The sequence below is a fragment of the Eptesicus fuscus genome, chromosome 7 (genome assembly GCF_027574615.1).
Source record: "Eptesicus fuscus isolate TK198812 chromosome 7, DD_ASM_mEF_20220401, whole genome shotgun sequence".
NCBI classification, from domain to species: domain Eukaryota; kingdom Metazoa; phylum Chordata; class Mammalia; order Chiroptera; family Vespertilionidae; genus Eptesicus; species Eptesicus fuscus.
Genome location: NC_072479.1, coordinates 105,904,479 through 105,932,001, shown reverse-complemented (window position 1 = coordinate 105,932,001; position 27,523 = coordinate 105,904,479). Strand labels below are relative to the sequence as shown.

Below are 27,523 nucleotides of genomic sequence, written 5' to 3'. Positions count from 1 at the left end.
TGATCTGTGTAATGACCTGCCAGTACCACCTCGCTGTCGTTAATCACTTAGTTCGTTTCATTATCCACGCAGTTAGCCCGTTCTTACTGTTTCCTGTAGGCCAGACAGTAGTCTAGGGACGGAGAGTCCATCGTGAACAGAACCGAAGAGGAAAGTATTCAGATGTCGTGGCGCTCATGTGCTCTCGGTTAAAACAGCCCGGTTCTCGAAGGGCAGGTCGGGGCAGACTGCGCCCAGGCGATGCCCCCTGCGGCCTGTGTTTGTAAATGAGCCGCCACTGGAGCCCGGCCGTGCGCAGTGCTTCCGTGTGACCCTGGCTGGCTCTGAAGCAGAGACAGGGCCGTGTGGTCTGCGGAGTCAGGCGTTTTCTGTTTGGGACTTTAACAGAAGTTTGCTGGCTCCTGTGCCGGAAGGATGGAAGCAAACAATAGTCACGTTTATCCTGTGGCGACCAGTGCTGCGGAGGGAAGGCAAGCGGAGGTGGGACGGGGTGTGGGTGGGCTTTGCCGTTTAGTGGGGTGGTTTGGGGAGGCCTCCCCGAGGAGCTGGATACTTGAGTAAAGAGCCCGGGGGAGGGGAGGCTGTAAGCCTCCCGGAGGATGTTGAGCGGAAGTGACGAGGACTGACCTAAGCGTGGGGTCCGGAAGGAGGCTGGGCAGTATAGCGGGCCCGGCAGCAGCTGGGCCGGGCGCGAGAGTCATTCATGAAAAGTGGTTGGCTCCCAGGTTTGTTTGGAGATAGAATTGATGAAACGGTACAGAGATAAAGGCGGAGAGTTCTGCAGGAGGCAGCCAATCAACGATTCTCTTTCATTGATGTTTCTATCTCTCTCTCTTCCTCTCCCTTCCTCTCTGAAATCAATAAAAAAAAAAAATTTTTTTTTAAAAGAACATGAACCAAGTCTAGCCTTAAACACTGTGCTGACAAAGGCTTCCCCTAACCTCACGTTGTGTTTGCGTTGATGTGGAAAACCGTATAAGATAGAAAAGTTCCCTTCCTTCCCAGTTACATTTAAAGAGTCACCTCTGTGGAAAATAGTTTAATTATGTTAAACTAGTGGCTGGTGCACGAAATTCATGCGGGGGAGGGGGTGTCCCTCAGCCCGGCCTGCTCCCTCTCCAATCTGGGACCCTTCACAGGGCCTAAACCAGCAGTCGGACGTCCCTCTCACAGTCTGGGACCGCTGGCTCCTAACTCGGAGCGCCAACAGGTCTTTCTTTATTTTTATTTATTTAATTTATTTTAGGGCAAAAGTCTATGATTTTTAATTAAAACTGAAAAACTGTCAGGGACAGGAATGACAGAGGACCCGTCCTAGGTGGATGGGATCCTGGGGGTGGGGAGTGGGGAACATTGTTGACACAGTTGTCAGAATTCAAATGGAGTCTGTGGATTGAACCTCAATACCATGTGAATGGAGATTTCCTCACGTGGTCGGGTGGAGCATTGTTATGTAGGAGTGTCTGCTTTTGGGAAGTACACGGGAGCATTCGGGCATCCTGTCATGTAGAGTATGCTCTCACACAGCTCAGAAAAGACGGGGGAAATGGGCATGTATGTGTATAAATGCACACACTCACACCCAGTCTGACCTTGCTATTTCCGACTCCACCTTTGTGCACCTGCCTGCTTGCTGAGATCCGGAACTCCAGAACCAAGGCTGGCAGAGCCTCCTCGGCCATTGGGCCACGGCCAGGGTGCAGGAACCCTGCAGACAGACCCGCGGGCACAGTCCCAGCTGAGGTCCAACAGGTGCCACTGTTTCCTTGTTTCCGCTCCAGTATGTGAACTGGGGTCTGTTTCGCGGCGGGTTCCGTTGGGCTTTGGCATTTCTGTGCTTCCTGTGGCGTCTGGCTGGGTGGGGTGGCCAAGCTGGCGCTCCAGGGGCTGCCGGTTCCCTGAGCCCGAGAAGACTGTGCGGTAAAATACGGAGAAAAGATCACGTTGTTAGCAAGTTCAGGCCGCCCCGTTTCAACCTTGAGGAATCCACAGCACCCGTCACATACGGTGTCCTTTCCACGGAAACACAGAGCACTGCCCCGAGCACGCACGGCCGGCTCACCGGGCCCACAGACCAGCAGCGATGGCCACTTGTGGTGATGTTGTGAGTCCGGCTGCCACGGCCACGTCCTGGCCTACGTCCGGGCCTGTGCCCCACAGTGAAGCCTGTGGTCGGGCACCGACAGGCGGCTCGGGGAACTGACATAGCCATGTCGGTGCCCCCCAGTTTCCCTATGCACGTTTAAACCATCTGCGTTCTTCTGGAAAGAAGGGCTTTTTCTCCCACTCTGGACGGCCACGCTCCTCTGGCAGTGCCCAAGGACCTGGGGCCTGCCTGGTTCCCCTGCCCCGCTGACCCCGCAGGCCCCTGCCCTAACCGCTTCGGGCCACTCCCGCCCGGACTCCGCTTTCCCCACACCTGGCGGTGGGCCCAGTGCACCTGTGTGGAGCTCCCGCCTGGATGGGTCGTCCGTCTGGTCGTGACGGCCCTGGTCTATTATTAGTACAGGTTGCCACTCTGCTGGGAAGTGGAGCCCCTACTACGCGCTCATTCAGATGTCCTTCCTGGATATCATAGCACACAGAGCTCAGGAGGCCACTGTCACCCCCCACCCCCTGGTGCAGGGTCAGGGCCAGGGCAGGGCGGTTCCTGGGGCTCAGACTGTATCGGGAAGGTTTGGGAGATGTCTGAGTTGATTTCCTGGCTTCCCAGCGGGTGACCTGAAGGTCCCCTGTCTCCTCAGGTATAAAGCGCCAGGATCCACGCCCTGCATTTGTCTGTGCGCGGGGCCTTGGGAAGAACAGGGGCCGGGTGTGAGCCCCAGGTGCCAGCGAGCCCCGGGATTCCAAGGTGTCACTCGCCTTATCTGGACACTGCAGGCTGCAGCTAGCCGAGGCCCTCCCCCCCCTGCTCCCCCCCTCTCCCGCTCACCGAGCCGCCGCGAGGGCCTGCAGTCAGGAGTGAGAGAGCTGTGTCTCTGGAGGGCGGACAGCTGTCCTCCGCTCCGCATGCCTTAGTCACCGCAGGCAGAGCTCGCTCACTGAGCTGCACAGGTCTTGCATTTTTTACAAACTGACGGCAAGACCCTCCACCAGCAGAAGATGATGACTCATGAGAGAAAAAAAAAAGATGACTCGCTTTAATCAGAACTGCTCTCCTGCGCTGGCCTGCAGCCGAACCGAAATCTCTGAGGTGTCCTGCTGAGCGGTTGACCCTCGTCACCCGTTCAGTGTCGTCCCGGAGACAGAATCTGGGGCACCCCAGTCCCAGAGCACTGACCGGGCCGGGGAGGCGCGGGCTCTGGCCTCACAGGGCCCGGTGCCCTCTCTCCGTCCCTGAAGCCGCTCGTCCGGAGAGGGCTCGCCCAGGTCTGAAGTTCGAGGACGGGCTACAAAAGCAGGTCCCCGTGGCGCAGCCCTTCGGAGGTGGCGATGCCGGGGGTCCCGATGCCTCCGTCCTCATTGCTCATGGGTTCTGCGTTTGCAGACTCGCCTGCTTGCCAACATTTACTTCTAATCCCAAATCCGTACTTAGGGCGCTTTCGAGGTTCATTGGAGACGTGCGAATGGTGAACATATGCGTCACCTGAGAGGCGTCCCCGCTGAGGAGGAGCGGGCGGGGCTCTGCCTCTTGCTTCAGCTCCCGCCGTAAACGGGGTCCTTTGCCGTCTCCTTGGTGCATTTGTGTGCTTTGTGTCGGTGATTTGCCGTTTGGACCGGCCCCAAGCATAGTGCTAAGGTGCTGGCTAGCCCGGCACGCGGAGGCTGCAAGGGGCCTTGTGGAGGAGATGCCTGTCAGGTGAGCCTCATCCAGGCCGGGGTGATGGGGCTGTTGGCCTGGAGTTCGTTGTTAGTGAACCAGCCGTAAGTTAAAGAAGGGCGTCTTTATTCAGACACATAAAGCCAGGTTATGTGCTGATTGGCGGACAGAAGCATTCTGTGGCCAGAGGCTTGAAGGAACCCAGCCCTGCGTTTCTCCGCGGAGCTGTGGTGTGTTTGGTGTTTGCTAATGCAGCCTTTGTGGCTACTTGATAAAACAGAACCCCCAGGAATGAGAAGGGACTGTCATCAAGGCTGATTCCTGGGACCCAGGCCAGCAGGGGAGGCGGGCCTGTGGCGTGGAGCTGTCCGTGGTGCTGCCCCAGCGAGTGGCTGGGCGTCCAGACTGACCACGTGTCCTCTAAGTGGATCCCCTGGACTCCAGGGCCAGGAAACCCTCTGTCCCGACACCAGATGTCAGGGAGACAGGGGCAGAGGGCGTCTGGAGATTAGGGAGCTCTCTGCTGGCGTGGCAGCTCCCAGGGGACTTGTTGCTGGTCAGGCCTTGGAGAAGGATTCGGGGTCCAGGGTTTACCTGTGGGAGAAAGACAGCACTGATTTCACAGGCCGCACAGGGTCCAGGCACCCCTCGTGCGTTTGTTTATTCACACACAGTCACTGCGCCACGCGACCTTGGGAAGTTTGGGATCAGTGACCTCATCCGAGCAGGCCGCACCCCGACAGAGACATGGAAAGGAGCAGGCAGGTCCCCGGGACCCATAGGCGGCGCTGTCATTATAACGCAGGAACTGTTGTGCATGAGGCTTTATTTTTGTCTGTTTTATTTCTGTTCCATAAGACAGAGTCCTGGAAATAGGAGAATGCTCATTTGATTTTCACCAAGAATATATTGATTTTTGTTCCCAGCTCAGTGCACCCTTGCCAGCTTCCATAATTTCCGTGTTTTATCAACTTTATTAGCGTCCAGTTTATGTAAGATAAACCGCACCCACCGGAAAGTGAACCGCGTGATGGCTGCGTGAACCTGGGAAACCACCACCGCAATCAGAACCTGCCGCTGCTCTGTCACTATCGTTCTGTCTTTCCGAAACATCACGTGGCTGTTACCTTACAGTGCGCGGCCTTTTGAGTGACCCCCTCGCTCAGCAGGACGGGTTTGAGGTGTATCTGTTGTGCGGTGGGTCAGTGGTTTGCTTTTATTGCCCGTGATCGCCCGTGGAGTGGCTGTGTCATGTTTCGTGTGTCCGTTCTCCTGGTTCCCCGTTCGGGGCTGTTATGAATAAAGCTTTCAGGAATGTGTGGGTACCCGTGTGTGGTGGGCACAGCTTCATTTCTGTGGGGTAAGCACCTAGCAGTGGGCAAATCGTTGGTAAATATGGTTAGCTTGTAAGAATCTGCCCGTGTTCCTAAATGGTATTTTTTTAATACCACCAGATTTGGCCCTGCTGGCATGGCTCAGTGGTTGAGCATCAACCTATGAACCAGGAGGTCACGATTCGATTTCTGGTCAGGGCACGTGCCCAGGTTGCGGGCTCGATCTCCAGTGTGGGGTGTGCAGGAGGCAGCTGATCCATGATTCTCTCTCATCATTGATGTTTCTCTCTCTCTCTCTCTCTCTCTCCCTTTGTCTCCGAAATCAATAAACATATATTTTTTTAAAAAATTAAAAATAAATACTACCAAATTTGCCCTCTTAAAATGACCACTTGTTCTTTTAATATGAAATTTTGATTACTCGGGAGATCAACAGTTTCCCACATTTTGGCTAAGCACTTGTATTTCCCTTTTGGTCTGTTCCGTGTTTGGGTATTTCACACATTTGTCTATGGGAGTCTTACGCACTGTCTTTCATAACTGCTCTGATGTGAACTCTTTCTATTACGGCCTCGCTCATGTATTGGATTTCCCTCCCGGTTTTCCGTTCCTTTTGCTTTCTTGGGCATGAAGGGAGCTTTGAATGTTCAGGAGGGCAGCTCTTGATGTTTGTGCTGTTTCTTCTTGCATTTTTTTAAAAAAATATGTTTTTATTAATTTGAGAGAAAGGGGAAGGGAAAGGGAGAAAGAGAGAAAAACACCAATTGGTTGCCTCCTACACTCTCCCGACCAGGGATTGAACCTGAAACCTGGGCATGTGCCCTGACGGGGAATCGAAACGTGACCTCCTGGTCCATGGGTCAACGCTCGACCACTGAGCCACACTGGCCAGGCAGGAGTTCAGGTTTTATCCAGGAACTAGAGGCCCGGTGCACGAATTCGTGTATGGGTAGGGTCCCTAGGCCTGGCTGGTGATCAGGGCCGATTGGGGCCTTCTGGCTGCCAGCTGCGGCCTCCCTTCATTCCGTGCCGCCCCCTGGTGGTCAGCACACATTATAGCGAGCGATCGAACTCCCGCTCTCCAGGTCGAACTCCCAACGGGACACTTTGCATATTAGCCTTTTATATGTATAGATAAGCACAGCGCCTTTGCTTAATCTCGCAGGCAGTCTGTAGAGGTGTGAGTTGGGCGTTGCCTGTTGTGGAAGTGTGGCGGGAATTTCAGATCCGTGGTGCAGACAGCCCGCCTGGTTCCCCCTGGTGCCTGGGAGCCTGTCAGTCCTGAGGCTCCGCCTTTGCCCCTCCCCCCGCCCCCCAGGCTGACAGGCGGCCTTTATGTTGATGAGGCTGACCTAGACCCTGCCGGAGAAGACCCCTTCTGTTTCCTCCCTGGAGCCAGGCGGGCTGTGGGAACAGCGGGGGGGGGGGGGGGGGGGGGGGGGGGGGGTGTTCGGGAGCTGGTTGGAGCCCGGTTCGCTGGAGCGCTGTGACTGAAATAAACTAAGGCTGGGGTTTCTGCATGTGACTCAGCCTTCCAGAGCCTGATGGCTGACCCCCAGGCCTGGGGGGCTTGGGCTGTGAGTCAGGGCAGCTGGCAGTCCTGGTCGGGCCACTGAACTGCCTGTGAGGGCGAGGGAGGTCCCCGCCGCGGCTTGGTTCCCCGTCTCTACGTGTAGGGTTAGGTCAGGCCCTTCCTGCACCGAGTAGGAGCCCGAGGTCCCAATGGGACCGGTTCTTCTGGGGCAGAGAGAAAGGAACCAGCAACGAGGGATGCCCTGAGTTTACACGAAGCAGCTCTGGAGCGGATCCTCAGTCTCCCTGCATCTGTCTAGAAAGGCAGGACGCCCAGCTTCTGATCCGCTGGGTGCCAGGCACGGGCCTTCACGCCCATGGCTCCGTCAGCCCGCACTCACACGGGCCTGGGCATCAGAGAGCCACGCTGCGTGCCTGCTGTCACAGAGCAGGTGGGAGTGCGTGGAGCCCGGCTTTCCCGCCCTCTGAGGGGGGGGGGCATTCCTCCTTGTGCAGAGGCGTTGTGACAGATGAATTGCCTTCAAGAAATACTGCTTGGCAAAGAGCAAAGCCCCCCGAAGCCCAGGCAAGAGCAGACCGGCTGGCTGAAAGGCCCGCAGCGCAGGGGTGGGGGCTGTGCACGGCGTCGCTGCTTTCTGCCCGCAGCCGAGGCTCCTTGGCAAAGGGGCAGCTGTTCCTTTAAGTCGATTCTGTGGGGCTTGCCGCAGCCTGGGGTGGGTGGGGATGTGGGCTGAGGGTGGTGCTTGTCTGATGACGACTGGTCTCCCCTGCACAGCCCTTCCTGCTCCAGCGCCAGCCGCCAGCCTGTGCCGGTCCCTCTCCTTAGGTCTTTCCTGGCCGCAGCGGCTGCTGATTCATCCTCGGGCTGGAGTTCGCGCAGCTGTGGGGCTGGGAGCTGGGCCTGTGGGCCGCCTCTGGGTGGAGAGTCGGGCCTCCAGGAGGTGTCCCTGAGCCCCTCCGGCTGCCCCTTGTGGGGGTGGGGGGGTGGGAGAAGGGGGCTCTGGACAGCACAGACCCTGGCAGATTTCTGACCAGAAATGCAGGTTGGGGATGGAGGAGGGGGCATCGGGGGACAGGGCTTGGCCAAGGTCACATGGCGAGGGCCAGGCTGACCGTCCTCACTGCTGTCTGGCCCCCCTGCAGGGTGCTTGAAGGATGACCGCATCGCCTTCTGGACCTGGATGTTCTCCACCTACTTCATGGAGAAATGGGCGCCGCGGCAGGACGACATGCTCTTCTACGTGCGCCGGAAGCTGGCGTTCGCGGGCACCGAGAGCGGGGTCGACGGGAGGAAGGTGCGTGACCTCCGCAGGCCTGGCCGCGCGTCCCTGCAGGGTCTGCTCTGGGCGAGCGAGGCGGCCTTCCTGGCAGCCCCCGTGCATGTCCAAGGGGGAAATGAGGTTCACTGAGCACCCACTGTGTGCCGGGAGCCATGGGAGGTTCACTGAGCTCCTACTGTGTGCCGGGAGCCATGGGAGGTTCACTGAGTACCCACCCTGTGCCGGGAGCTGTGGGAGGTTCACTGAGTACCCACCCTGTGCCGGGAGCCGTGGGAGGTTCACTGAGCACCCTCTGTGTGCCGGGAGCCGCGGGAGGTTCACTGAGCACCTGCTGTGTGCCGGGAGCCATGGGAGGTTCACTGAGCACCCACTGTGTGCCGGGAGCCATGGGAGGTTCACTGAGCACCCACTGTGTGCCGGGAGCCATGGGAGGTTCACTGAGCACCCACTGTGTGCCGGGAGCCATGGGAGGTTCACTGAGCACCCACTGTGTGCCGGGAGCCATGGGAGGTTCACTGAGCACCTGCTGTGTGCCGGGAGCCGTGGGAGGTTCACTGAGCACCCACTGTGTGCCGGGAGCCATGGGAGGTTCACTGAGCACCCACTGTGTGCCGGGAGCCATGGGAGGTTCACTGAGCACCCTCTGTGTGCCGGGAGCCATGGGGAGACAGCCACACATGCTGCTGGGGGTGGTGTGCATTATTGTTAACCTTCACCGTGACCCTGAAAGGCAGCAGTGTTATCATTATTGTACCTTTGAGCAAACTGAGGTTCAGAGGCGAGGTGGTTTGGCCAGCCTCTCATCATTAGTAAATAAAACAGAGCAAAGCTTCGACCCCAGAGTCCAGGCTCCTCCCTGCCCATGGGCAGGGCGGCCTGGCCTGGTGATGATGGTGATGGCGATGACCGCGCACTGACCCCAGGCCACGGGCCACCCAGTGGAGCTCTCCACGTCCTGATCTCATGTCCCCGCGCACCTCGGGGGGCAGACGCTGCGCTCCCCTTTTGCAGACGAGGAAAGCGAGCGCTCGGATGACGTGACTCGCCCGAGGCTTCTCGTCCCCTGCGCTTAAGTGTGTGGAGGGGTTAACGCAACGAACTGCACGTTTCCTGCCCTTTTTCAGAGGCTTTCGTTTTGAAATGTGTAAGCCACCTGTGTGCCAGACCTGGCAATGCATGGCTTTCTTCTGAACACAGACGGGGAGGGCTGTGGAGCGGCCGGGGACTGTGCGGCCTGCCTGGCTCTGGGTCCGGGGCCCTGACCCCTGCGGGCCTGGCCTGTTAGCTGGGCGTACTTGGAGCCCCCGGAGGCCTCGCCCTGCCGGGTGCCTGCTCTTGGGGCCTGACACGTGCAGAGGAGGTTTCCTGCGAATGGACAGGCCTGCACCCCCGGCAAAGGAGACGCGGTGACCTCTCGCCGCGCTGGTCCTCTGCCTGCCGGTGGCAATGCAGCTGGTCTGGCTGGGCTTCGTGATGTGGGGGGCAGAGTACACTCCAGGGCTGGCCTGGGTCCCTGGCCTTCGGCTGGTGTGCAGGCAGCTGGCTGTGGGGCTGTTGTCACCGGGAGCGAGCACAGTACGTGGCTGGCACGTTGAGTGACCCGAAGGAATGGGAGCAGAGCCCCCGGTGAGATGCGTCTTGAAGGGAAAGGTGTTCCCGGCAGCGCAGTGGAGGGCCTGACAGTGCGTAGAACCCGGTGCGGCCGGGTCGCCGTGTTGTGTGCAGCTGCGCTGAAGGAGGGGCGCAGGGGACCTGGGAGGCAGGGGCCGGACCCCAGGGCCGCGGAAGTCACGCCCGGAGTTGAGGCGTTTTCTCCAAAGCCCTGGGACACCACTGGAGCGTAAACGGAGGAAGGGATGCGGTCAGAGGTCCTTCCAGCAAGTGCTCGGCGGCGGGCGCACTGGAGAGGGTCGGGCAGAGGCAGGGCTGCTTGGGAGGGTGCTGGCGGGCTGCGCAGGGAGCGGGAGCGGTGAGAGGGTGGTCCGCTGGCGCCCAGGACGTGGGCTCAACCCAGCAGGCCCTCAGGTGACCGAACTGGGAGGGAGTGGTGCCCTCACCGCAGGCGGGGAGTGAGTGTTGGGGGCTGAGTCGGTCCGAGGTGCCTGAGGGCTGTCTTCCAGGCGGTGGGTCGCCGTCTGAAACTCCGCTGGGAGGTCGGGGACAGAGGTAGAGGTTTGGGCCCCGGGAGCCCGTGGGAGGAGGAGGGAGACAGGAGGCCTCGGACAGAGCCCTGAGGTAGCCCGGTGCTGGAGGGAGCAGCAGGAGAGAACGAGCGATTGGCCGGGGGGGGGGGGGGGGGGGGGGGGGGGGGTCACCCCTGGCCCTAGGCCTCTGCTGGGGTTGGGATTGTAGACGGGTCTTTCCCAAAGGCAGTCCGCGCAGCCGAGACGAAGGTCGGCCCTGACACACTCTCCGCTGTTTCCGAGGCCCCAGCTCTGGTGAGGGGAGGTTCGTGTGTGTGTGTGTGTGTGTGTGTGTGTGTGTGTGGTGTGTGTGTGGTGTGTGTGTGTGTGTGTGTGGTGTGTGTGTGTGTGTGTGTGTGTGTGTGTGTGTGGTGTGTGTGTGGTGTGTGTGTGTGTGTGCGCATTTAATGTTATAAGATGGCCTGTGGGCCTTGAATACTGTCCAGTTCCCAAGCAGAGATGAAAGTTTCCCAAATTGCATGGCGAGGTGACGCCCGGTTCCCTCTGCATACACCACCCCTAGAATTCTTCTAGTTGTTGGGGCCGGAAGGGGCCTTGGAGATGAGACTAACCGTGAGAGGATGGAGATCGGGCCGCGGTGACGCGCCTCTGCAGTCCAGTCGAACAGGTCCCCATTTCACACACGAAAGAACCGATTGGTTAGCGGCAAAGCTAAGATGAGCATTCAGGTTTTCTGCTTTCTCGTAGATCCCATTAATTGTTATTATTATTATCTTTTTAAATTTAAATTCTTTATTGTTTAAAGTATTACATAAGTCTCCTTTTCCCCCCATTGACCTCTCCCCGGCCGCCCCCACCCCCCAGGGAGGGTGTTCTTGACCTGCCTCGGCCTCGATTCTCCTCCAGGAGGGCGAGGGGAGAGGCCAGGTGGGGTGAGTGGGCAGCTACGGCTCTCACCTGGCCAGGGCGGAGGACTGTGGAGGAGGGAGCAGAGCCCTGTGTAAACGCTCCTGAAAATCGGGAGGTGTTGAGGTCAACGAGGGAGCCTGAGTCCATGGGAGCATGTATCCAGCTGTTCATGTGCTAGAATGTTCCATCGACCACCCACGATGAGCTGTGTACAGAAGTGAATCAGACCTGGCCCTGGCCTTGGGGAGCCCCAGTCTGCTGGGACAGGGCGTAGCCAGGGACACAGAGCTGCGATGGTGGGAAGATGGGGAGCACGTGGGGCCCACAGAGAGGAGGTGACCTCCGCTGCGTGTTGTAGGACAGAGCGGGGACCGCAGTGAGCTGAGACCTTCCGTGTGGAGGGACCGCACGTGCGAACAGGAGGGGCTGCCAGGGTGGGTGTTGGAAGGGCAGGGGGCGGGCAGCGATCTGAGGAGGCCCCATGGGCCGAGGGGGCGCAGGGCGGGCGGGAGGGGATGTGGGGAAACCTGGTGGCAGCTTCCCAGGTGGCTTCCTGCCCCACCATTCAAAAGAAGGGAAAGAAAAGCCCTCGGCAGGTGCAGTGCCGGCTCTCTGGGGCGCCTGCGCACTGCGCGTCCTCTGCGGCGCCTGCGCACTGCGCGTCCTCTGCGGCAAGCCCAGGCTGCTTCCGCCCCTTCCATCCTGCAGTCTGCAGAGCTGCCAGTCGCCATAGCAACCTGCTGGCTACCTGCGCTGGAGGGGGAGGGTGGCTGGGTGGATGGGCTGCCTGCTTGTGGGTTGGGGAGCAGAGTGTGGGTGGCACAGGAGGCTGGGTTCCCCCACCCTCGTGCAGCCCCCCGAAAGGGTGACAGCCTGGGCGGCTCAGCTCCTGACTAACTCGGGGTCTCAGCTAGAGGCCGAGGGCCCGGCTGGCATCTGTGCTGACACCTGCCCGGTGCGGTGGCCAGGGAGAAAGCGCCGGTGCCACAGGGGCACCCACTCACCCCTCCCCTGTGCTTGCAGCTGCCCGAGGCCGAGCCCGAGGTGGAGGTGGAGGTGGAGGTGTACCGGCGGGACTCCAAGAAGCTGCCAGGCTTGGGGGACCCCGACATTGACTGGGAGGAGAGCGTCTGCCTGAACCTCATCCTCCAGAAGGTAAGGGTCGGCGGGGCGGGGCTCCAGCAGCCGGGCAGTGGGTGGCGCTGAGGGACAGCCGAGCCCTCCACGCACCCCTCCTGCTCTCTTCCAGCTGGACTACATGGTGACCTGTGCCGTGTGCACGCGCTCTGAGGGCGGCGACATCCACATCCATAAGAAGAAATCCCAGGTGAGCCGCCGACCCCGAGCCCAGGCCTCCCCGCCGCCGGCCCCGCAGGAATCGCAGCCCTGCCCGCCCCGGTGTTCGGAGAGGTGTGTTTTAGACAGCACACGCCGCCTGGGTGCAGGGGTCCTCACTGCGCCCTTCCACCTCCTTTCTTTCAGCAAGTGTTTGCGTCCCCCAGCAAACACCCCATGGACAGCAAAGGGGAGGAGTCCAAGATCAGCTACCCCAACATCTTCTTCATGATCGACAGCTTCGAGGAGGTGCGTGTCTCCCACCAGGGCTCCCGCAGCCTCGCCCCCGGCAGAAAGGCGGGGGAGGGTGGGCAGGGCTAGAAGCAGACGGGTCTGGACTCCTACCAACGTGGCCCCCACTCTTCCCGGTGTTGGACAAGGAGCAAGGGTGCCCCCAGCGGGGAGCCTCAGTTCTCCCACCTGTAAAGTCGTGCTCATCTGTCCTACTGACCCTCAGGGTCGGAGGTCAGAGGGGCGCCTGAGTGGAGACAGCACTGGAAAGGCCTACAGGAGTGCTGGCCGGCAGGAGGGTCACTATTATCGCCATAAACTCTGAACACGTGCCTCCACCCACGCGCCCCCAGCCTGGGACCCTAGTGTCAGCGGGCAGGGCTCTGGGTCACCCAGCCACGCGTTGGTGTTAAGGTTGGACAACTGGGTCCCAAGGGAAAGGGTGGCTGGCGCAGGGAAGTAGGTGCTGGGAAGAACAGGCTGTGTCCCACTCCTGACCCGCCCGCCAGTCCCTCCGCGGGGCCTCTGAGGAGGGGGCGTGGATCCCAGTGTCCCAGGGTCTCCTGGATTTGATTGTACCTTTTTTTTTGAGAGAGAGAGTGGGAGGGAGGGGGGAAGGGGAGAGAGAAAGAGGAAAAACACACACATCGATGGGAGAGACACATAGATTGGTTGCCTCCTGCAGGTGCCCTGACTGGGGTCAGGGATGTGCCCTTGACCCTTGAGTGTGCAGGCCGGAGCTCTGTCCACTGAGCCACACCAGCCAGGGCTTGATGGTGTCTTGAAGCACCTTAGGCTCAGGAGGCTAAGGGCCCCTGGAGGCTCACACAACTCGTTCATCCAAGGAGCTTTGAACTCGAGTCTGTGTGGCCTCAAAACTCGGGGTCACCCTGTGCCTCCACACAAGCGGAGAAGTTCAGGGTGGGAGGGGCTGGTCCCCCATGGCCGAAGTCGGGGAGACCCTGGATCCTGGGCCGGACAGTCCTCTAACTGCCTAACTTCTTAGCCTGGAGGTGTGATGAGGGCCAGAGGTCCATCCCCTTCCCTCCCCGAGTCACAGTCTCAGCGCCCTCTGCTGGACGCTGCCCCTGCCCCGCAGTTGGGCTGCGCTGGGCCGGGGAGGGTGGGAGAGCTGGGTGGCCACAGGTATCTCATCTGCGCCTCCGCGTTCTCACCTGCTCAATGGGAGTTTTCGGGGCGAGTGAGGGGTGGGCGGTGGGCAGCTGACAGTTGGCGTCTTCTCTCCGCTTGCTCCCCCCCCAGGTGTTCAGCGACATGACTGTGGGGGAGGGAGAGATGGTGTGTGTGGAGCTGGTGGCCAGTGACAAAACCAACATGTTCCAAGGGGTCATCTTCCAGGGCTCCATCCGCTACGAGGCGCTCAAGAAGGTGTACGACAACCGGGTGAGCGCGGCGGCCCGGGCCCCGCCCCTCCCGGCCCCGCCCCTACAGGCCCCGCCCCCGGGCCCCGCCCCTCCGGGCCCCGCCCCTCCGGCCCCGCCCCTCCGGCCCCGCCCCCGGGCCCCGCCCTCCTCACAGCACCTGCCGTGCCCAGGCCCACGGAGCGGCTCAGGGCCAGCGCTGGTGACCTTCCCACGGCCACTCCAAGCAGAACTCTCCCGGGCCGGCCCTGACTGACCTGAGGGACAGGGACCAGGCGGAGGCCCTCTCCGGAGCCGGGCGCACCCCGAGGCTCCCTCCTTGGAGCCTGGTGGCTGTGCTGTGGGGGTGGGGAGGCGGGCTCGGGCTCTGGGGCTGCAGCTGTTCCCAGCCTGGCCCTGGGCCTGCTGGGTGTAGGGTCATCCGGCAGTGAGGGGGGCATCAGCCGGGGACCCCAAGTGTTCAGCACTGCCCTGCCTGCTGGGGCTGCTCCGGGAGGGACGACTGTCCGGGCAGCTCGTGTCCAGGGCGGAGCCCTGCCCGCCAGCCTGGCTCAGCCTTCCCACCGGCCCACAGGTGAGCGTGGCCGCCCGCATGGCGCAGAAGATGTCCTTCGGCTTCTACAAGTACAACAACATGGAGTTCGTGCGCATGAAGGGGCCCCAGGGCAAGGGCCACGCCGAGATGGCGGTCAGCCGTGTGTCCACTGGCGACACGTCCCCCTGCGGGACGGAAGAGGACTCCAGCCCGGCTTCGCCCATGCACGAGCGGGTAAGGGCTGCCCCGCTCGGGCAGGGCTTCCTGTCCCTTGATTCTGCTTCCTGATCCTCCAGCCCCAGGGGAGGTAGGTGTCATTGTCCCCACTCTCTGGTGAGGAGGCCAAGGCTCAGAGAGGGCAAGTCACTTGCCCAGGGTCACACAGCAGGTTAGTGCCTGGGCCGGAGCCCTGTCTGCTCCCTGAGCTGTCAGTGCAGCCAGGCTGTTTACAGTGCGCTGGCGCCTGCCTCAGTGGACCTGCTGGGCGAGCGTAGGCGGTGACAGGCCTTCCCTGGGAGTGAGATGGGACAGTGAGGAGCTGGCCTCGTCCTGCTCGCTGAGCATCAGCTCTTTGCCCGCCCAGTGTTTCCCCGCTGCCCAGCCCCCCGCACCCGGGCAGGAGGGGCTTTCCTGCCCGCAGAGCTGGGAACCGGGTCGCACGGCTCTGGTGTGACAGCACAGCCTGGCAGCCCGCCGTTCCGGGCCACCATCCTTCCCGGGGGGGACCCGGGTCGGGCAGCTGTACTCCGCCTCCAGCGGGGCTCGGGGGAGGAAGTCTCCCCGCAGCCCGCTGGCCGCTCTGCCGGCTTGGGCGTTCCCAGGGCTGTCAGCGCGGTTCCCGGGGTCTGGAAGGGGACGGGCATGTGAGCACAGAGGGCAGGAGGCAGCCTGCTCAGCGCGTCGCTGGGAGAGGGGCTGGGGAGACTGGGCTGCTGTCACCACCTGGGACAAGTCTCTTCCTCTCTGAGCCTCAGTGTGCTCCCCCGGAAATGGGTGACACCTGCTCCCTGCAGGTTGGGAGGCTCAGAGGAGCCGCTGCACCTCACGCGCCTGCCCAGGGCTTGGCCCGCAGGTGTCCAGGGAGCGGCCACTGCAGTGACTTCGCTGGTGACCCGCTTGGGAAGTGACTCCTAAGAACGTAAATCGTGTTTGATGTGCTGAGGTGCGGGGAGTGTTTGCCGAACTTTTACTTCTGTCAAATGATGTTAACCAGGCGGACCTCCAGGAGGCCAGAGGGCGTTTTCTTTATCTTCCTTACACCTTTCATTGTTGTGTGTCTTCTGCTGTGAATGTGTTTTATAAGCAGAATAAGATAAATGGTATTTTTTGTAAGGATGGTGAGAATTCCAAGCAGGGGCCTCTCTTAGCAGGGGGTCCTGGGATCAAGGGGAGGGACTTGCCAGGGCCACGCAGCTGTGAGTGGCAGGGCCTGACCTCCTGGGGACCGTTCAGGTCCCGCCACCTCTGTGCTCACTGTTGCTGACCATCCTCTTCCAGGGGGTCATTTGTAACCCGCGTATGACAAATGCAGATTCTGTGTGTACTGTGGTTTCTGGTGTTTGTTTTTTATCTTTTAAAACCTTCCCTGACTTGTGGGAGGACCACCTGGAGCCAGCGGCCGCCGGGACTTTGGTGGACGTCAGAGCCATGATGAAGAGGCTGCCGGGCTCCGGAAGTCTGGGTCCCAGCTCATCTTGTTCTCAGATTCTTGTTTGCATGGGGAGGAGGGAGGAGAGGGGCCACGTTCCCTCTGCCTGGAACGCCCTTCCCCCCCTTCTTCACCTGGCGAACTCCTACTCGTCCTTCAAGACCCGGCTCCAGCGGCATCTCCTCCAGGAAGCCTTCCCTGATTTCTCGGGCTTTTGCCTCTGTGCTCCTCTGTATGCCCTGCCTCTCTCTGTCTGTCTCAGCGACTACCGTGCAGTCTGTTGTTGTTTCTCTCTGAGTCTGTTGCCCCCGGCAGACTGTGAGCTCCTTGAGGGCAGGGACCAGTGTCATGTGCCCGTCTGTGCTCAGTGCTGCGTCCGCCAGGCCCCAAGTGGGTGCGGAGAATGTTTGGGAACTGCAGTGTGGTCAGAAGGAGGAGAGGAGGGGCGGAAGCATGGACCACCGAGCCATAGAAGTGTATGGGAGAATGCTGGGGGAGGGGGCGGGGACGTCAGCCAGGAGGAGAAGTTGGGGCGGAAGACCTGAGGTGCCATCCGTTTTGCCATCCTCCTGCCGGATGATGTGAGAGTTCATGTTGGACGAGTTAAAGTTGCTGTCCACCTCCGTGTCCTCACTGCCCGGGGTCAGTGCCGGGCCTGTCTCGTGGGAGTTCCGTGGACTCACGTGCCGTGGCAGGTGCTTGAGCAGCGTCAGCAGCCAGTCTTCGCTCCTAACCCGGCCCCTGCCAGGGTTTGAGGGCAGAGCCGGCGGCCGGGCCGTCCTGCTGGCCCCTGAGCTGAAACCTTGGCCCTCCGAAGGGTGGGCTCGGTACCACGGCCGAGTCCCCTCCTCCAGCCAGGCGCTCCCCCGTGGAGCTCGGTGTCGGGTTCGTTTGAGGGAAGGGAGTTTGGGCCCCGGTTGGCGGGCTGCTCCGTGACTACGGCTCTTTGTCCCCAGATGGCCTCCTTCAGTACCCCCCCCACCCCGGAGCGCAACAACCGGCCCACCTTCTTCTCCCCGTCCCTCAAGCGGAAGGTGCCCCGGAACCGCATCGCCGAGATGAAGAAGTCCCACTCGGCCAACGACAGCGAGGAGTTCTTCCGGGAGGACGGCGGAGCAGGTGCCCGGCCCCTGGTGCCTCTCGGTTCATTCATTCATTCATTCACTCATTCATTCACTCGTTCATTCACTCATTCCTCTTAGAGGGTGCCTGTCCGGGGAGGGGCCGGACAGACAGATCCCTGCCGCAGGCGCGCCCTTCCGGTGCGTCTGTTCGGAACGTGAGGACCGAGCGCCGTCTGCAGTGTTAGCGGTCCGTGCGCTTGCTGATGCCGATGGTCTGACTGTCCCGCCGTGGCCGGAAGTGCGTGCCGCGGGAGGGAGTGGGCTCCGGCTCGTCCATGCGTTTTGTGGCTTCGCCTGCTTTACCCCCGGCGCCGTCTTTGGCCCCTCGGCCTTCTCTAGAGCCGGCTGGGCAGCCTTTGTTCCGCCGGGGCCATCTGGGTATTTGTGACATCGTTCGCAGCCATGCACAGGTGTCCCTCTCCCTGACACGTGATGCACACGCATGAACTTACACGTCAGCCTGCAGAACAGGAACACCAGCCCGCGGTGTTTGGTCAGCGTTTCCGTAACGCACCCTAATGGCCTGGCAAGGCTGGCCCAAGTGACTGCAGGCGGTCTCCAGACATTCCCACTGCTCCAGAGCCTTCAGTGGGGTCCCGCAGGGCGCCCCGGCCTCCGCAGCCTCCCGCCTGCCTGGGCAGAGGCCTGCGTCTGGCCACACAGTTGCAGTCCCTCGCAGCGCCCTGTGCCTCTGTGGCCCCGCTGCAGTGATCGTGCAGCCAGAGGGCAGTCATGTCGCCATGGAGCCTAGGGCCGTGGGGAGCCGGTGTGGGGCTGTAAGCCAGGGACGAGCAAGGTCCAACTGGAATATTCACAACCCCACTCCGCGGTCCCTGCGGAGAGTGGACTCTGGGAGGGGGGCCGGCTCACGGAGCCGGAGGGAGTTTCATGCTGGTGAGGCCCCAAGTGCGAGTGCGAGTGCGTCTGCACCGTGGCCCTCAGGCCCGCGGCCCCACCGGCAGGGCAGGCGCGCCAGGCCTGTCTGCTGGGCGAGCGGCAGGACGGCAGGACGGGAGCTGGGGCGCTGGTGTCGAGTGGTCCCGCCCCCCAGACCCAGAGACTCCAGCGCTGGCCTTGACCGCCCCGTGAGCTCGGGCAGTGCCCTCATCTCGGCTCAGACCCACGCCCGTAGGAAAGCAGGATAACCACGCACCTGCCTCCCTGGGCGGCAGTGCCGAGCCATCCCACCTCGCCCCGGGCCCTGCAGGCGGGTGGCACCTAGTTCCAGTGACAGGCAGGACCACGGGGGAGCAGAGGAGGAGCAGTGTGCGGGGGGCATGACCCCACGGAGGAGACTGCAGGACGGAGAAGGGGGTGGGGAGAGCTCGGAGGGGCGGGTGCGGCCCTGACGGGGGGCAGTCAGAGGGCAGGAGGGGGCAGAGGGCGCGGCGGGCAGGAAGGAGTCACCTGACCCAGCCTCCTGCCCCCAGCCGACCTGCACAACGCCACCAACCTGCGGTCCCGGTCCCTGTCCGGCACCGGGCGCTCCCTGGTCGGGTCCTGGCTGAAGCTGAACAGAGCGGACGGAAACTTCCTCCTCTATGCACACCTGACCTACGTCACGTTGCCGCTGCACCGGATCCTAACAGGTACCGCCTGCCTGCACCACGGGCCTCACTCTCTGTAGCCACCGGACTGCTGGGCCCCCGTCCCTGAGGCCAGTTCAGGGGTGACCCACCCTGTCCCATCATTTCAAATCAGGCCCCTGTTCACGGCCGCTGTGGGGCCTCTGGGAGAGGTGTCCCTGTCCCCACTGACGGGGCCTGGCCCCACCCCGCGTCCCCGCCTCCGACCCGGGCCGACAGCCCTGCAGCCCGAAGGCGGGAAGAGGGAATGCCTGGGAGTTGCGCGGCGTGGCCTTGCTCCTGACCTCCTGTCCTGTCCCCCCCGCCCCCAGACATCCTGGAAGTCCGGCAGAAGCCCATCCTGATGACCTAGCCGCGCGGAGCCCCCGGCCCCGGAAGTACTGCCAAGTGCCTAGCTGTCCCCGCCACCGGGCCTCTGTGACAGCCAGCGCGGAGCCGGGCGCCATCCACCCTGGGCCGGGGCCGACTCCACGAACACCAGCCCAAACAAGTGCCTCGTCCTCCTCCCCGCTGGCTCTGCTCCTGCCCTGCGCCCACCCGCCCATCCCCCCGCCGTCTCCGGAGAGCCCTCTGCACCCAAAGGACCCCGGGCGCCACGAGGCCACGGAGAGAGCGAAGGAGCAGCCAGCGGCCAGTGTGTCCGACCCGCCGACCCGCCCACAGCAGGCGGCGACCGCCCAGCGGCCCCGTGTGCCCACAGCCCGCGCCTCCGACGGGAGCGGCTGGGTTTGCAGTTCGTGCCAATGAACCTCAGCATCCCACCCTGTCTGTCCTCCCTCGCGTGGTCCTAACGGGGCCCCGGGGAGGTGGGGAGCACCGCTGTGGGTGGTGTGGCCCTGGGCTGGGAACGCGGCACCCACACGCGGTCCAGGGAGGCCTCGAGCTCGGCACACAGGCCCGGCTCCCGCCAGAATGCCTTCGCTTCCAGCCAAAGAGCACCGCCCACACGCCTCCCACCTGGAGAGCCCAGAACGTGGACGAGGACAGGTCGGGGGCTCGGGACCAGGCAGGAGTGGCTGGGGTGGGGTGGGGGTGGCATGCTCCCAGGAAGGCTCATGCTCCTTGGGCCGGAGGGGCTGGGGTCTCACCTCTGGCTTTCTAGAGATGACCTCCCTTGCCTGGGTGTGCTGGTCCCATTTCTCAGACCAGCTCACTGAGGCGAAGGGGAACTGGCTTCCATGCGGCCAGTACGGTCAGGTGTGGGTGGCACACGAGCCCCGGGTTTGCCCGTGCCTCGTGCCAGCCAGGATCTCCGCCTGTGAGGACCCACGTGCTCTCAAAGCCGAGCCCTCGGTAGGAGAGGCCTGGCCAGCCCCTGGGAGCGCAGTCACCGGTCTCTGCTGCCGCGTTGCTGTGTCTGAAGTCCTGGAAATACCTGCGGGTCCCTGCTGTGCGTCAGAGGCCCCCTTGTGGGCAGGAGAGGATGGGAGGGGCTTGTTCCCGTCGGTTTTTATTCTGTGCTCCAAGGGTTTGCACTGGGCTCCGAACAGGGACTACTTTGGGGCTTTCTCTAGATTTTGTATGCTGTTATTAAAAGCGAGCTGTTGCATTTCATTCTGCCTCAGTTTGCCCACCTGTAAAATGGGGCTGATACCACCTACCTCACTGACGTCTCCAAGTTCCAGTACACAACTGGGTCCGGGTGCGATCGCCAGGCATTCTGCACCACTGGGGTCAGGGGTCAGAGTCTGGATGCGAATCTCCCTCCCGTCCTCCTGTCACCCCCTCCCCGCCCCGAAGATGTTTGATGGGGTTGAGTTGGAACATTCTGGCGTTCTCCGGTGCCCAGCTTGTGCTCAGCGGTGCCCCCGCTCTGCACGATTTCGAGTTCCGAAGCAGGGTGGCAGGGCAGCAGTCAGGGCGGGCCGGGGGGGAGCCGAGCCTCGGAGTGAGCCCACGTGGCCAGGTCTCCAGGCGCCATGGGGGTGTTCGGAGGCCGATCGCAGGCCGGAGCTTGCGTCCTAGGTGACCGTTCTCTCCTGGTCATCTGGGGCCCGAAGCCTGGAACTCGGTTCTTGGAGAAACGACGTAGCTTCCGTGGGGGGTGAGCTAGTTCAGCACGTGCAGGAGGCAGGCCCCCCTGTTCTCAGAGGTGAGGAGCCCCAGAGGGTTCCCGCTGAAGCCAGCTGTCGGCCGGCTCCTCCGAGGCCTGGCCACGGCTCCTGGTTGTTCCAGGCGAGTCGGGGTTCTGGGGGCCAGTGCAGTAACGGGAAGACGCTACAGAAGTCGGACACTGGCGGCGGCGGCGGGGTCCCGTGCGGCTGGGCTCAGCGCTCACACCTCGCGCGCAGGCCGGGAACAGCGCGCCGCGGTTGGCCGTGTGTCCAGCACGCAGGCAGCACCTGCACGCAGTGTCATTGTCCCATCTCACCGACGAGGAAACCGCCGGAGGTGACGTGAACCGCCCAAGACGGAACCGCCAGCGTGGCGGGCAGGCGGCCAACGCGGCATCGCCCCGTCCACACAGCCCTGACCCCGCTGCCCGGACAGATGGACGCTGTTCGGTCTTTAAGTCCGAAAGGTCCTGTGACGCTGAATTGAAAACCCGCTCCGGGTGCTGGGTGACCGCAGCGAGCTGTGACGCCGAGCTTCGGTTTCTCCAAGTGACAAATGGCATCAGGAACGAGTGGCAGGACCAGAACCCGTCCCCGCGGTCTTGGTGGGGGTCCATCTTTAATTTCCGGGGACACGCCTGTCTCGTGTTATGCAGGGATGACAACGTGTGCGTGCACTTCTTGAATGGGAATCGGAATTAAAAGTCCAGTTTTTCTTTGAAGAAACCTACGTGTCACATTAATCAAGCCCGCAACCCGGGCATGTGCCCTGATGGGGAATTGAACTGGCGACCTTCCGTGCATGGGACATGCTCTGCCAACTGAGCCACCCTGGCCGGGGCTAGTTAGTAGGCGTTTTAAGAATGAAATAAAAGATTTTTTTCCATTAAAACACATTCCATGGGGTAGTCCCTATGCAGTTGGGATATTCTAATGACTTTTGAAAAATCTATTTGACATTGTCATAATATGGTGGTTTAAAATCGGGCCAAAATCCTTTAAAGGCTTTATTATAAGTCTGCTAGCTTTTTAATGAGACTTAAAAGGTTTCATACATACATACAAGTTGTCCCAAAAAAATGTATACACACTTTGAATAATTATTCATTCCAGTGGGTTAAATCTGAAAAGAAATATGAGCTAGCAGCTGTTGAAATGTGTGTACATTTTTTGGGAATATACATATATACATATATTCTCCTGTTCAGCTTTCCAGTTTAGCCAGAATTTAGTTTTATATTCAGTTTCAAAAACCAGTGTCTGTTGACATGACATTGACTTCCTGTCCAGGCTTTCTCTCATCTTGGTGCCAGAAAACAAACGTCCCTTTTAAAAACGCCCCGCGTGGGACAGCCTCGGGCCTGCAGTGCGGTGCCGGCTGCCTCTGCCCTGGAGCCTGAAGCCTTGGCGAGCGTCAGGGCCGCCCTTGCGGCGGGTGCTCCTGGAGCCGGGCAGCCGAGCCCCAGCCCGGCCCTCGGAGACGGTCCGCCATCACTTCCTCTTCCCTTTTCCCTTATGGACTTGGCACGGACTTGACCCTCGTGGAGAAGAGCCTCCCGCCGACTCAGCCCTGGAGAACCTGGGCACCACACGCAGAAGCCAAATCACTTGACCACCGAGTGGCCTGGGGCCGGTCCCGAGCTCCGCAGCGGACGGAACCTCCGGAGGGGAGGGCGCCAGACACGAGGGCCTGTTCACAGCCGGCGTTCCCGCCCGGGGCGCAGCAGATCCAAAGCCCCTGAGTGCGGGACACGCCGCCTCTCACCTCCCCTGCCCTTTGGGTCCCCACGTCACAGAAGGTGGGGCGATGTGGGTGAAAATCCCCATCTTCTGTGCTTTCCAAACAAATCTCTGCTGAGACCCGCAAGGAACCTGTGGAGGTTTTCCACTTTGAAGCCGTAATGAAAGTGATTTCTGCAAAATCCATCTTAGCACAAGCAGCTTGGCGACACGCCCCGGACACCGGCAGGTCGGATCGGCAGCCGAGTTTCCATCGTTATCAGCGGCTCCCGGTCAGCGTCGTCCGCATTCAGTGGAAGTCCCGTCTCAGCCGTGCCTGCGTGGCTCTCATTTCTAGCGGAAGTTGATTTGCATGGCGAATATCACATTTATTTTTTCTCCCGTGTCTTCCTCTCCTGAATCTGTACCTGTTTTTGTTCTCTGCTAGGGCGTCTCGGATGAAATGCAGATAATACAGCCATGTGGGGACTTGGGGACTGAACTTTCTTTGGCCCCCAGATTCCTCCCCGTTTGGAGGACTGACACAAGCTACGTTTGAACTGCTGCGGGGACTGACAGAAACCACCTGCTGCACGGCCTCGGCCGTCCTCGGGCCGCCAGGGGTCGGCCCGCCGCTGCGGTCCGGTCAGATGCTGTGTTTGCCAAGTCAAACCCCAGAGATGCGTGTCCGCCTTCGCGCTCAGCCCCCGGGAGGTCGGACAGCCTCGCAGCGTGCCGTCAAGGTTCCGGGCTGTCGGCCTCCTCACGGGCCCTGGAGGGAGGTGGCCGGCTCGCACCCAGCCCCTGGCCTTGTGCAAGCCGGTCTCTGGCCCCCGGCTCTCTGTTGCCTTGCTGAGCACGGGGCCACGTTTCGCTAACCGCTGGAGTCTCTGTTTATCCAAGTTCATCATAGATGGGAGCACCTGAGGGGCTCGCTTTCCCGTTCCCGGGTCAGACGAAGGCCGTCCCGAGGCCATGGTGTGCGCACGGCCTCAGACGCTGCAGGGAGTCACAGGCTGGGAACGGGGCCCAGGCGCACACATCTGGAACAGTAAGGCCAGCACAGCCAGGTGACGCCTGGGAGCTGCGAGGAACAGCTGAGCCGGGACCGTGTGCCCGGCATCACCTGGGCAGACTGAGATGGTGGTTACGGAGGAGGCCGCTCGGGGGGGTCACAGACGCCCTCCCTCACCACAGATCAGACCCGGTCAGTGATTAGGTCCCTGGAAAGCAGTCACCTGGAAAACGTTTAGCTGGAGAAAGTCTCCGGGAAGCTCCTAGAAGGACCTCGTTGCTATGTATCGCCGACGCTTGATCACTTGTGGTTAATTCTGACCCAGATGGACTTTGAGGAACTACTGTCGTGCCCTTGCCTGGAAAAACAGTCACGAGGGGACCCTTTGGGACTGCTGCCCGGGGAGGAGGGGGGCGTGAAATGGCCCATCCGACCCCCGGCCGTTGTACATAGACGTGGTGACGTGTAAACGCGTGTGCTCTGTGCGTGGTTGTTGACACAGCAGGACCTGGGAGCCGTGTGAGGAAGGGCAGCCTTTGTCTCGGGGATCACTGTGTCTTTTCTTTGCCCACAGCCTGGTGTTGAATTCCCTCCCAACTTGGCCTCACGTGAGCCAACAGGTTTGACAAGGTGTCCCTCCCCTGTATGTGGCTTAAGTCTTTCATCTTGGAATCTAACTTGAATAAAACCATCAGATTGCTCTGTGTGAAATGGCCATGGTTGTTAAGTGAACTTTAATTATATTTTGGGTGAACTGTCTTGTTCCAAGGATTTTAGGCAATTCAGTTCCAGAAACCAGCCCAGCGGAGCCCTTGGCTGGGCCGTGCGGGCCTGGCCCCTCCGCAGGCTGCACCCAACCCTGCGGGCTGCTGTCTCAGCCTGGGCTGGGCTGGGCCCCGGAGGCAAAACCGCCAGCGGCCAGAGTTCCCGTGAGGCCGTACCAGGGCAGTCCCCCCGCCCCCCCCCCCGGAATGTGCCCGGAGGGTGTGCCACGGGTTATCTTCAAACACGTCACGAGGGAGCGCAGATGTAGCCCAGGGTTCTCAAATCGGAGGCTGTGTCAGAACCACTGGTTAAAACCAGGAAATAATCTGGAGCTGGGTGGTGTGATGGTCGCACAGCTCTGTGAATATACTCACACGGCTGAGCTGGACACAGAGTGGCCTTTATAGAATGCGAGTTACACCAACATGAAACAAGCTGGCCCCCGCCGGCTCTGACTCGGGGTCTGGGGTGGGACCCCGGGTGTCTGAGGCCTTCGGGGCAGCTGCGCACCCAGGGCCGCACTAGACGGCTGTCCTGCCCGGCCCTCAGCGGAGCCGGCACAGCCCGGGAGAGGCTGCCCGCTCCGCTCGGGGAAGGCACTGGCAGGTGAGTGAGTCCTGACAGTTTTCTTTCCCGGGCTCGTCCCTCAGACCGGCCGAGCCGAACAGCTCGGGAGCTGGACAGACACGAGCCCGCCTCCGAACATAACACCTGTGTCAGGCCTTACCAGTGATTTCCTACAGCACTGCAGTTTAGTTCCGTGAACTCAAAACATGTTTTCTTGATCATTTTGAGCCTTAGTTTTAAAATGTCCTTAAGAGCTTGGATTTTTGACTGAGATGGATCTGAACACAGATCGAAACTCCACTTGCTCATCTGTGAGGAACTGAAGCTGCCTGAACTCGTTTCTTTGGAAAACCCACCCAGACCCAAGTCCGGGAGGCCTCTGTGAGGACCAGACCAGGTGGCACGGAGAAGGCCGGCACAGCCCCCCCAGGAGCCTGTGGGCGTGGCCTGGGGCCTGAGCACTTCCGCCTCCCTCCTCCCTCCACGCAGGAGGTCCTGGGTGGGGCTCCGCAGGCCCCCAGCTCTGCAGCACCACCCACCCCTCCCGCTCTGCAGACCCCTCTGCTCTCGAGCCCTGGATTAGCGCCAGGTGCGTCGCGGAGGAACACGGAATGTCAAACACGGATTTTGTTTCCTCTCCATTTATTCACATTTCCTGGATTGTTACATGTCCTCAATGGGATCATTCAAAAACTAACACAAACTGGGATTACATGGGCTGACAATTCAAGTATTAAAAACATTTCCTACTTAAAACAGAAAGCAAACATTGTATCCACCTGGTTGCTAGGAAGTCAGCTTTCCTCTCCGTTACCATCGGTCTGCTGGGAGAGCCCTGGGCCCAAGGCCAAGTACTTCCGAGCGGCCTTGTGCCCAGCGTGGGGCTGAGACCCGCTTGCCAAGAGGCTCCCTGTCCCTGCGGGCAGCACAGGACAACCCGGTTTCTACTTCCAAGCCCCACTTTCAGGATGAGAACGGACACTGGGGGTCTGGGAGGAGCCGCTTGGTGTGCGAAGCCTCGAGTGCACTGCGGACTGTTCCGGAATATGACTGACAGATGCTCCCACCCCCCCCACCTTCCTCAGTGAGCACTGGTCTGAACTAAGAGCAAGATGCGACAGTAGGCAGGTATTTTTGGCATGCAGCATATCAAAAACAGGATTTGGAATTGAAGTTGTCAAACGGTCATCCTTTCAAAGAAAACCAGTTCCTAACAGTCAGACTTGTTCTTCCGAGGAAACAACCTGAACTTCTCTACAACTGGATGCTCCCGGCCCTGTGGCTCAGGGGCTGAGTTCGGACCCATAAGTCAAGAGACCACAGTTTGATTGCTGGTCAGGGCATGTGCCTGGGTTTGGGGCCTGACACCCAGGAGGGGACGAGCAGGAGGAACCCAACCAATGATTTTCTATTATCACTGATGTTTCTCTCTCTCCCCTCTCCCTTCCTCTCTCTGAAATTAAAACAAAAACAACACCTGGACACACGCCTTCCGTCTGTAAGTCTAACAATGAAGGAGCCCACAGCGGCGTTTCGCCTCCTGGGGATGCTCAAAGGGATGAGGAGGACCCGCCAGTGAGGAACAGGCCGCTGGGATGCTCAGTATTTGTCAAGATGCAACAAAACCTGATTCAGAACAAAAGCCAGACACACCTCACTTTAGCCACATACATAACACACTTTACAGGTTCTTCAACCAAAAATGAACATTTCAGTCCCCATTTAAACACTTTAAAGACGTATTTCTAACACGTTGTTAAAGATGAGGTGACCGCACGGGGAGGGGTAGCTGTCCCGCAATGGGGAGGAAAGGCCACGCGAGGAGCTGGGGTTACAGTGAAATCGCACACTTCCGGGCGCTGGTACCCCAGCCCCTACTTAAAGTGGAGACCCAGTGCCTGAAGCGTAGGGATTGTAAGAAAACGTCACACTGACTTATGGGACACACATCACAGTTTTCCCTGTAATTTTCACTGGAGCAGTGAGTCTTAGCAGCACGAGTTCGCTGGGAATGTTAGGGGTAAGCACAGCCATCACCAGTGGGAGAGACGTAAGCTAACGGCCCGCACAGGTGTCCCGCACCTTCCGCTGCGCATCTCGCCCGTCATGCAAACGCTGACAACGATGCCCCGTGACCAGCAGGGTGCCCGCTGAGCTGCGCTGTCCGGGAGGGCCTCGGAGCACGGTGGCTAAGGCTGTAACAAATGGAAATGTGCTCCCCGTGCTTCCTCATCCTTCCGACAGCTGGATTCACAGATAAACCAACGTGCCCAGGGCAGGGGCGGGGCAGGATCCCTGTAACAGCATCATCCGCTTGTTTATTAGTCATCTGTAGCCGGAGCACACGGATAATCTCAATTCTAAGCAGTAGATGCAAAAGCCACTGTGGCTTCTGCCTGGGCCGCAGGAGAGCGCTGGCCCACATCCCTCACCGCGAGCAGCCGGTCTGCGTGCTCATTGCTCCCGGCCGCCGGCCTGCGCGGGTAACAGACAGAGCAGTGCAGTCACCTGACCTCCAGTATTGACGTTATCTGATCACGTTTCCCCGCCCCTTTACACCTAAATATTGCAGCTTGTTTTCTTTAAAAAACACTACACCATC

The 27,523-nt window shown here is 60.6% G+C and overlaps 1 protein-coding gene and 1 non-coding gene across 3 annotated transcripts in view; both read left to right on the top strand.

Annotated features, from left to right (window-relative positions):
* The window catches only part of KIAA0930 (KIAA0930 ortholog), a 37,732-nt gene extending 13,434 nt beyond the window's left edge, over positions 1 to 24,298 (top strand). The window contains exons 2-10 of one of the 2 annotated variants that reach the window (XM_054719624.1): positions 7,771 to 7,922; positions 11,984 to 12,115; positions 12,210 to 12,287; positions 12,443 to 12,544; positions 13,790 to 13,930; positions 14,483 to 14,677; positions 17,048 to 17,210; positions 18,646 to 18,804; positions 19,113 to 20,355. In XM_054719624.1, coding sequence (XP_054575599.1) covers positions 7,771 to 7,922; positions 11,984 to 12,115; positions 12,210 to 12,287; positions 12,443 to 12,544; positions 13,790 to 13,930; positions 14,483 to 14,677; positions 17,048 to 17,210; positions 18,646 to 18,804; positions 19,113 to 19,153 — 1,163 coding nt within the window. In that variant the 3' untranslated portion in view covers positions 19,154 to 20,355. Of the gene's footprint in view, positions 1 to 7,770; positions 7,923 to 11,983; positions 12,116 to 12,209; positions 12,288 to 12,442; positions 12,545 to 13,789; positions 13,931 to 14,482; positions 14,678 to 17,047; positions 17,211 to 18,645; positions 18,805 to 19,112; positions 20,356 to 24,163 lie in introns of those variants that run through there. The other variant, XM_054719625.1, reaches the window with a different exon arrangement.
* On the top strand, positions 16,155 to 16,234 carry MIR1249 (microRNA mir-1249). Its single transcript, NR_128966.2, has one exon. It is a non-coding gene; the product is annotated as a microRNA mir-1249 (primary transcript).
* Positions 24,299 to 27,523: the final 3,225 nt, after the last annotated feature.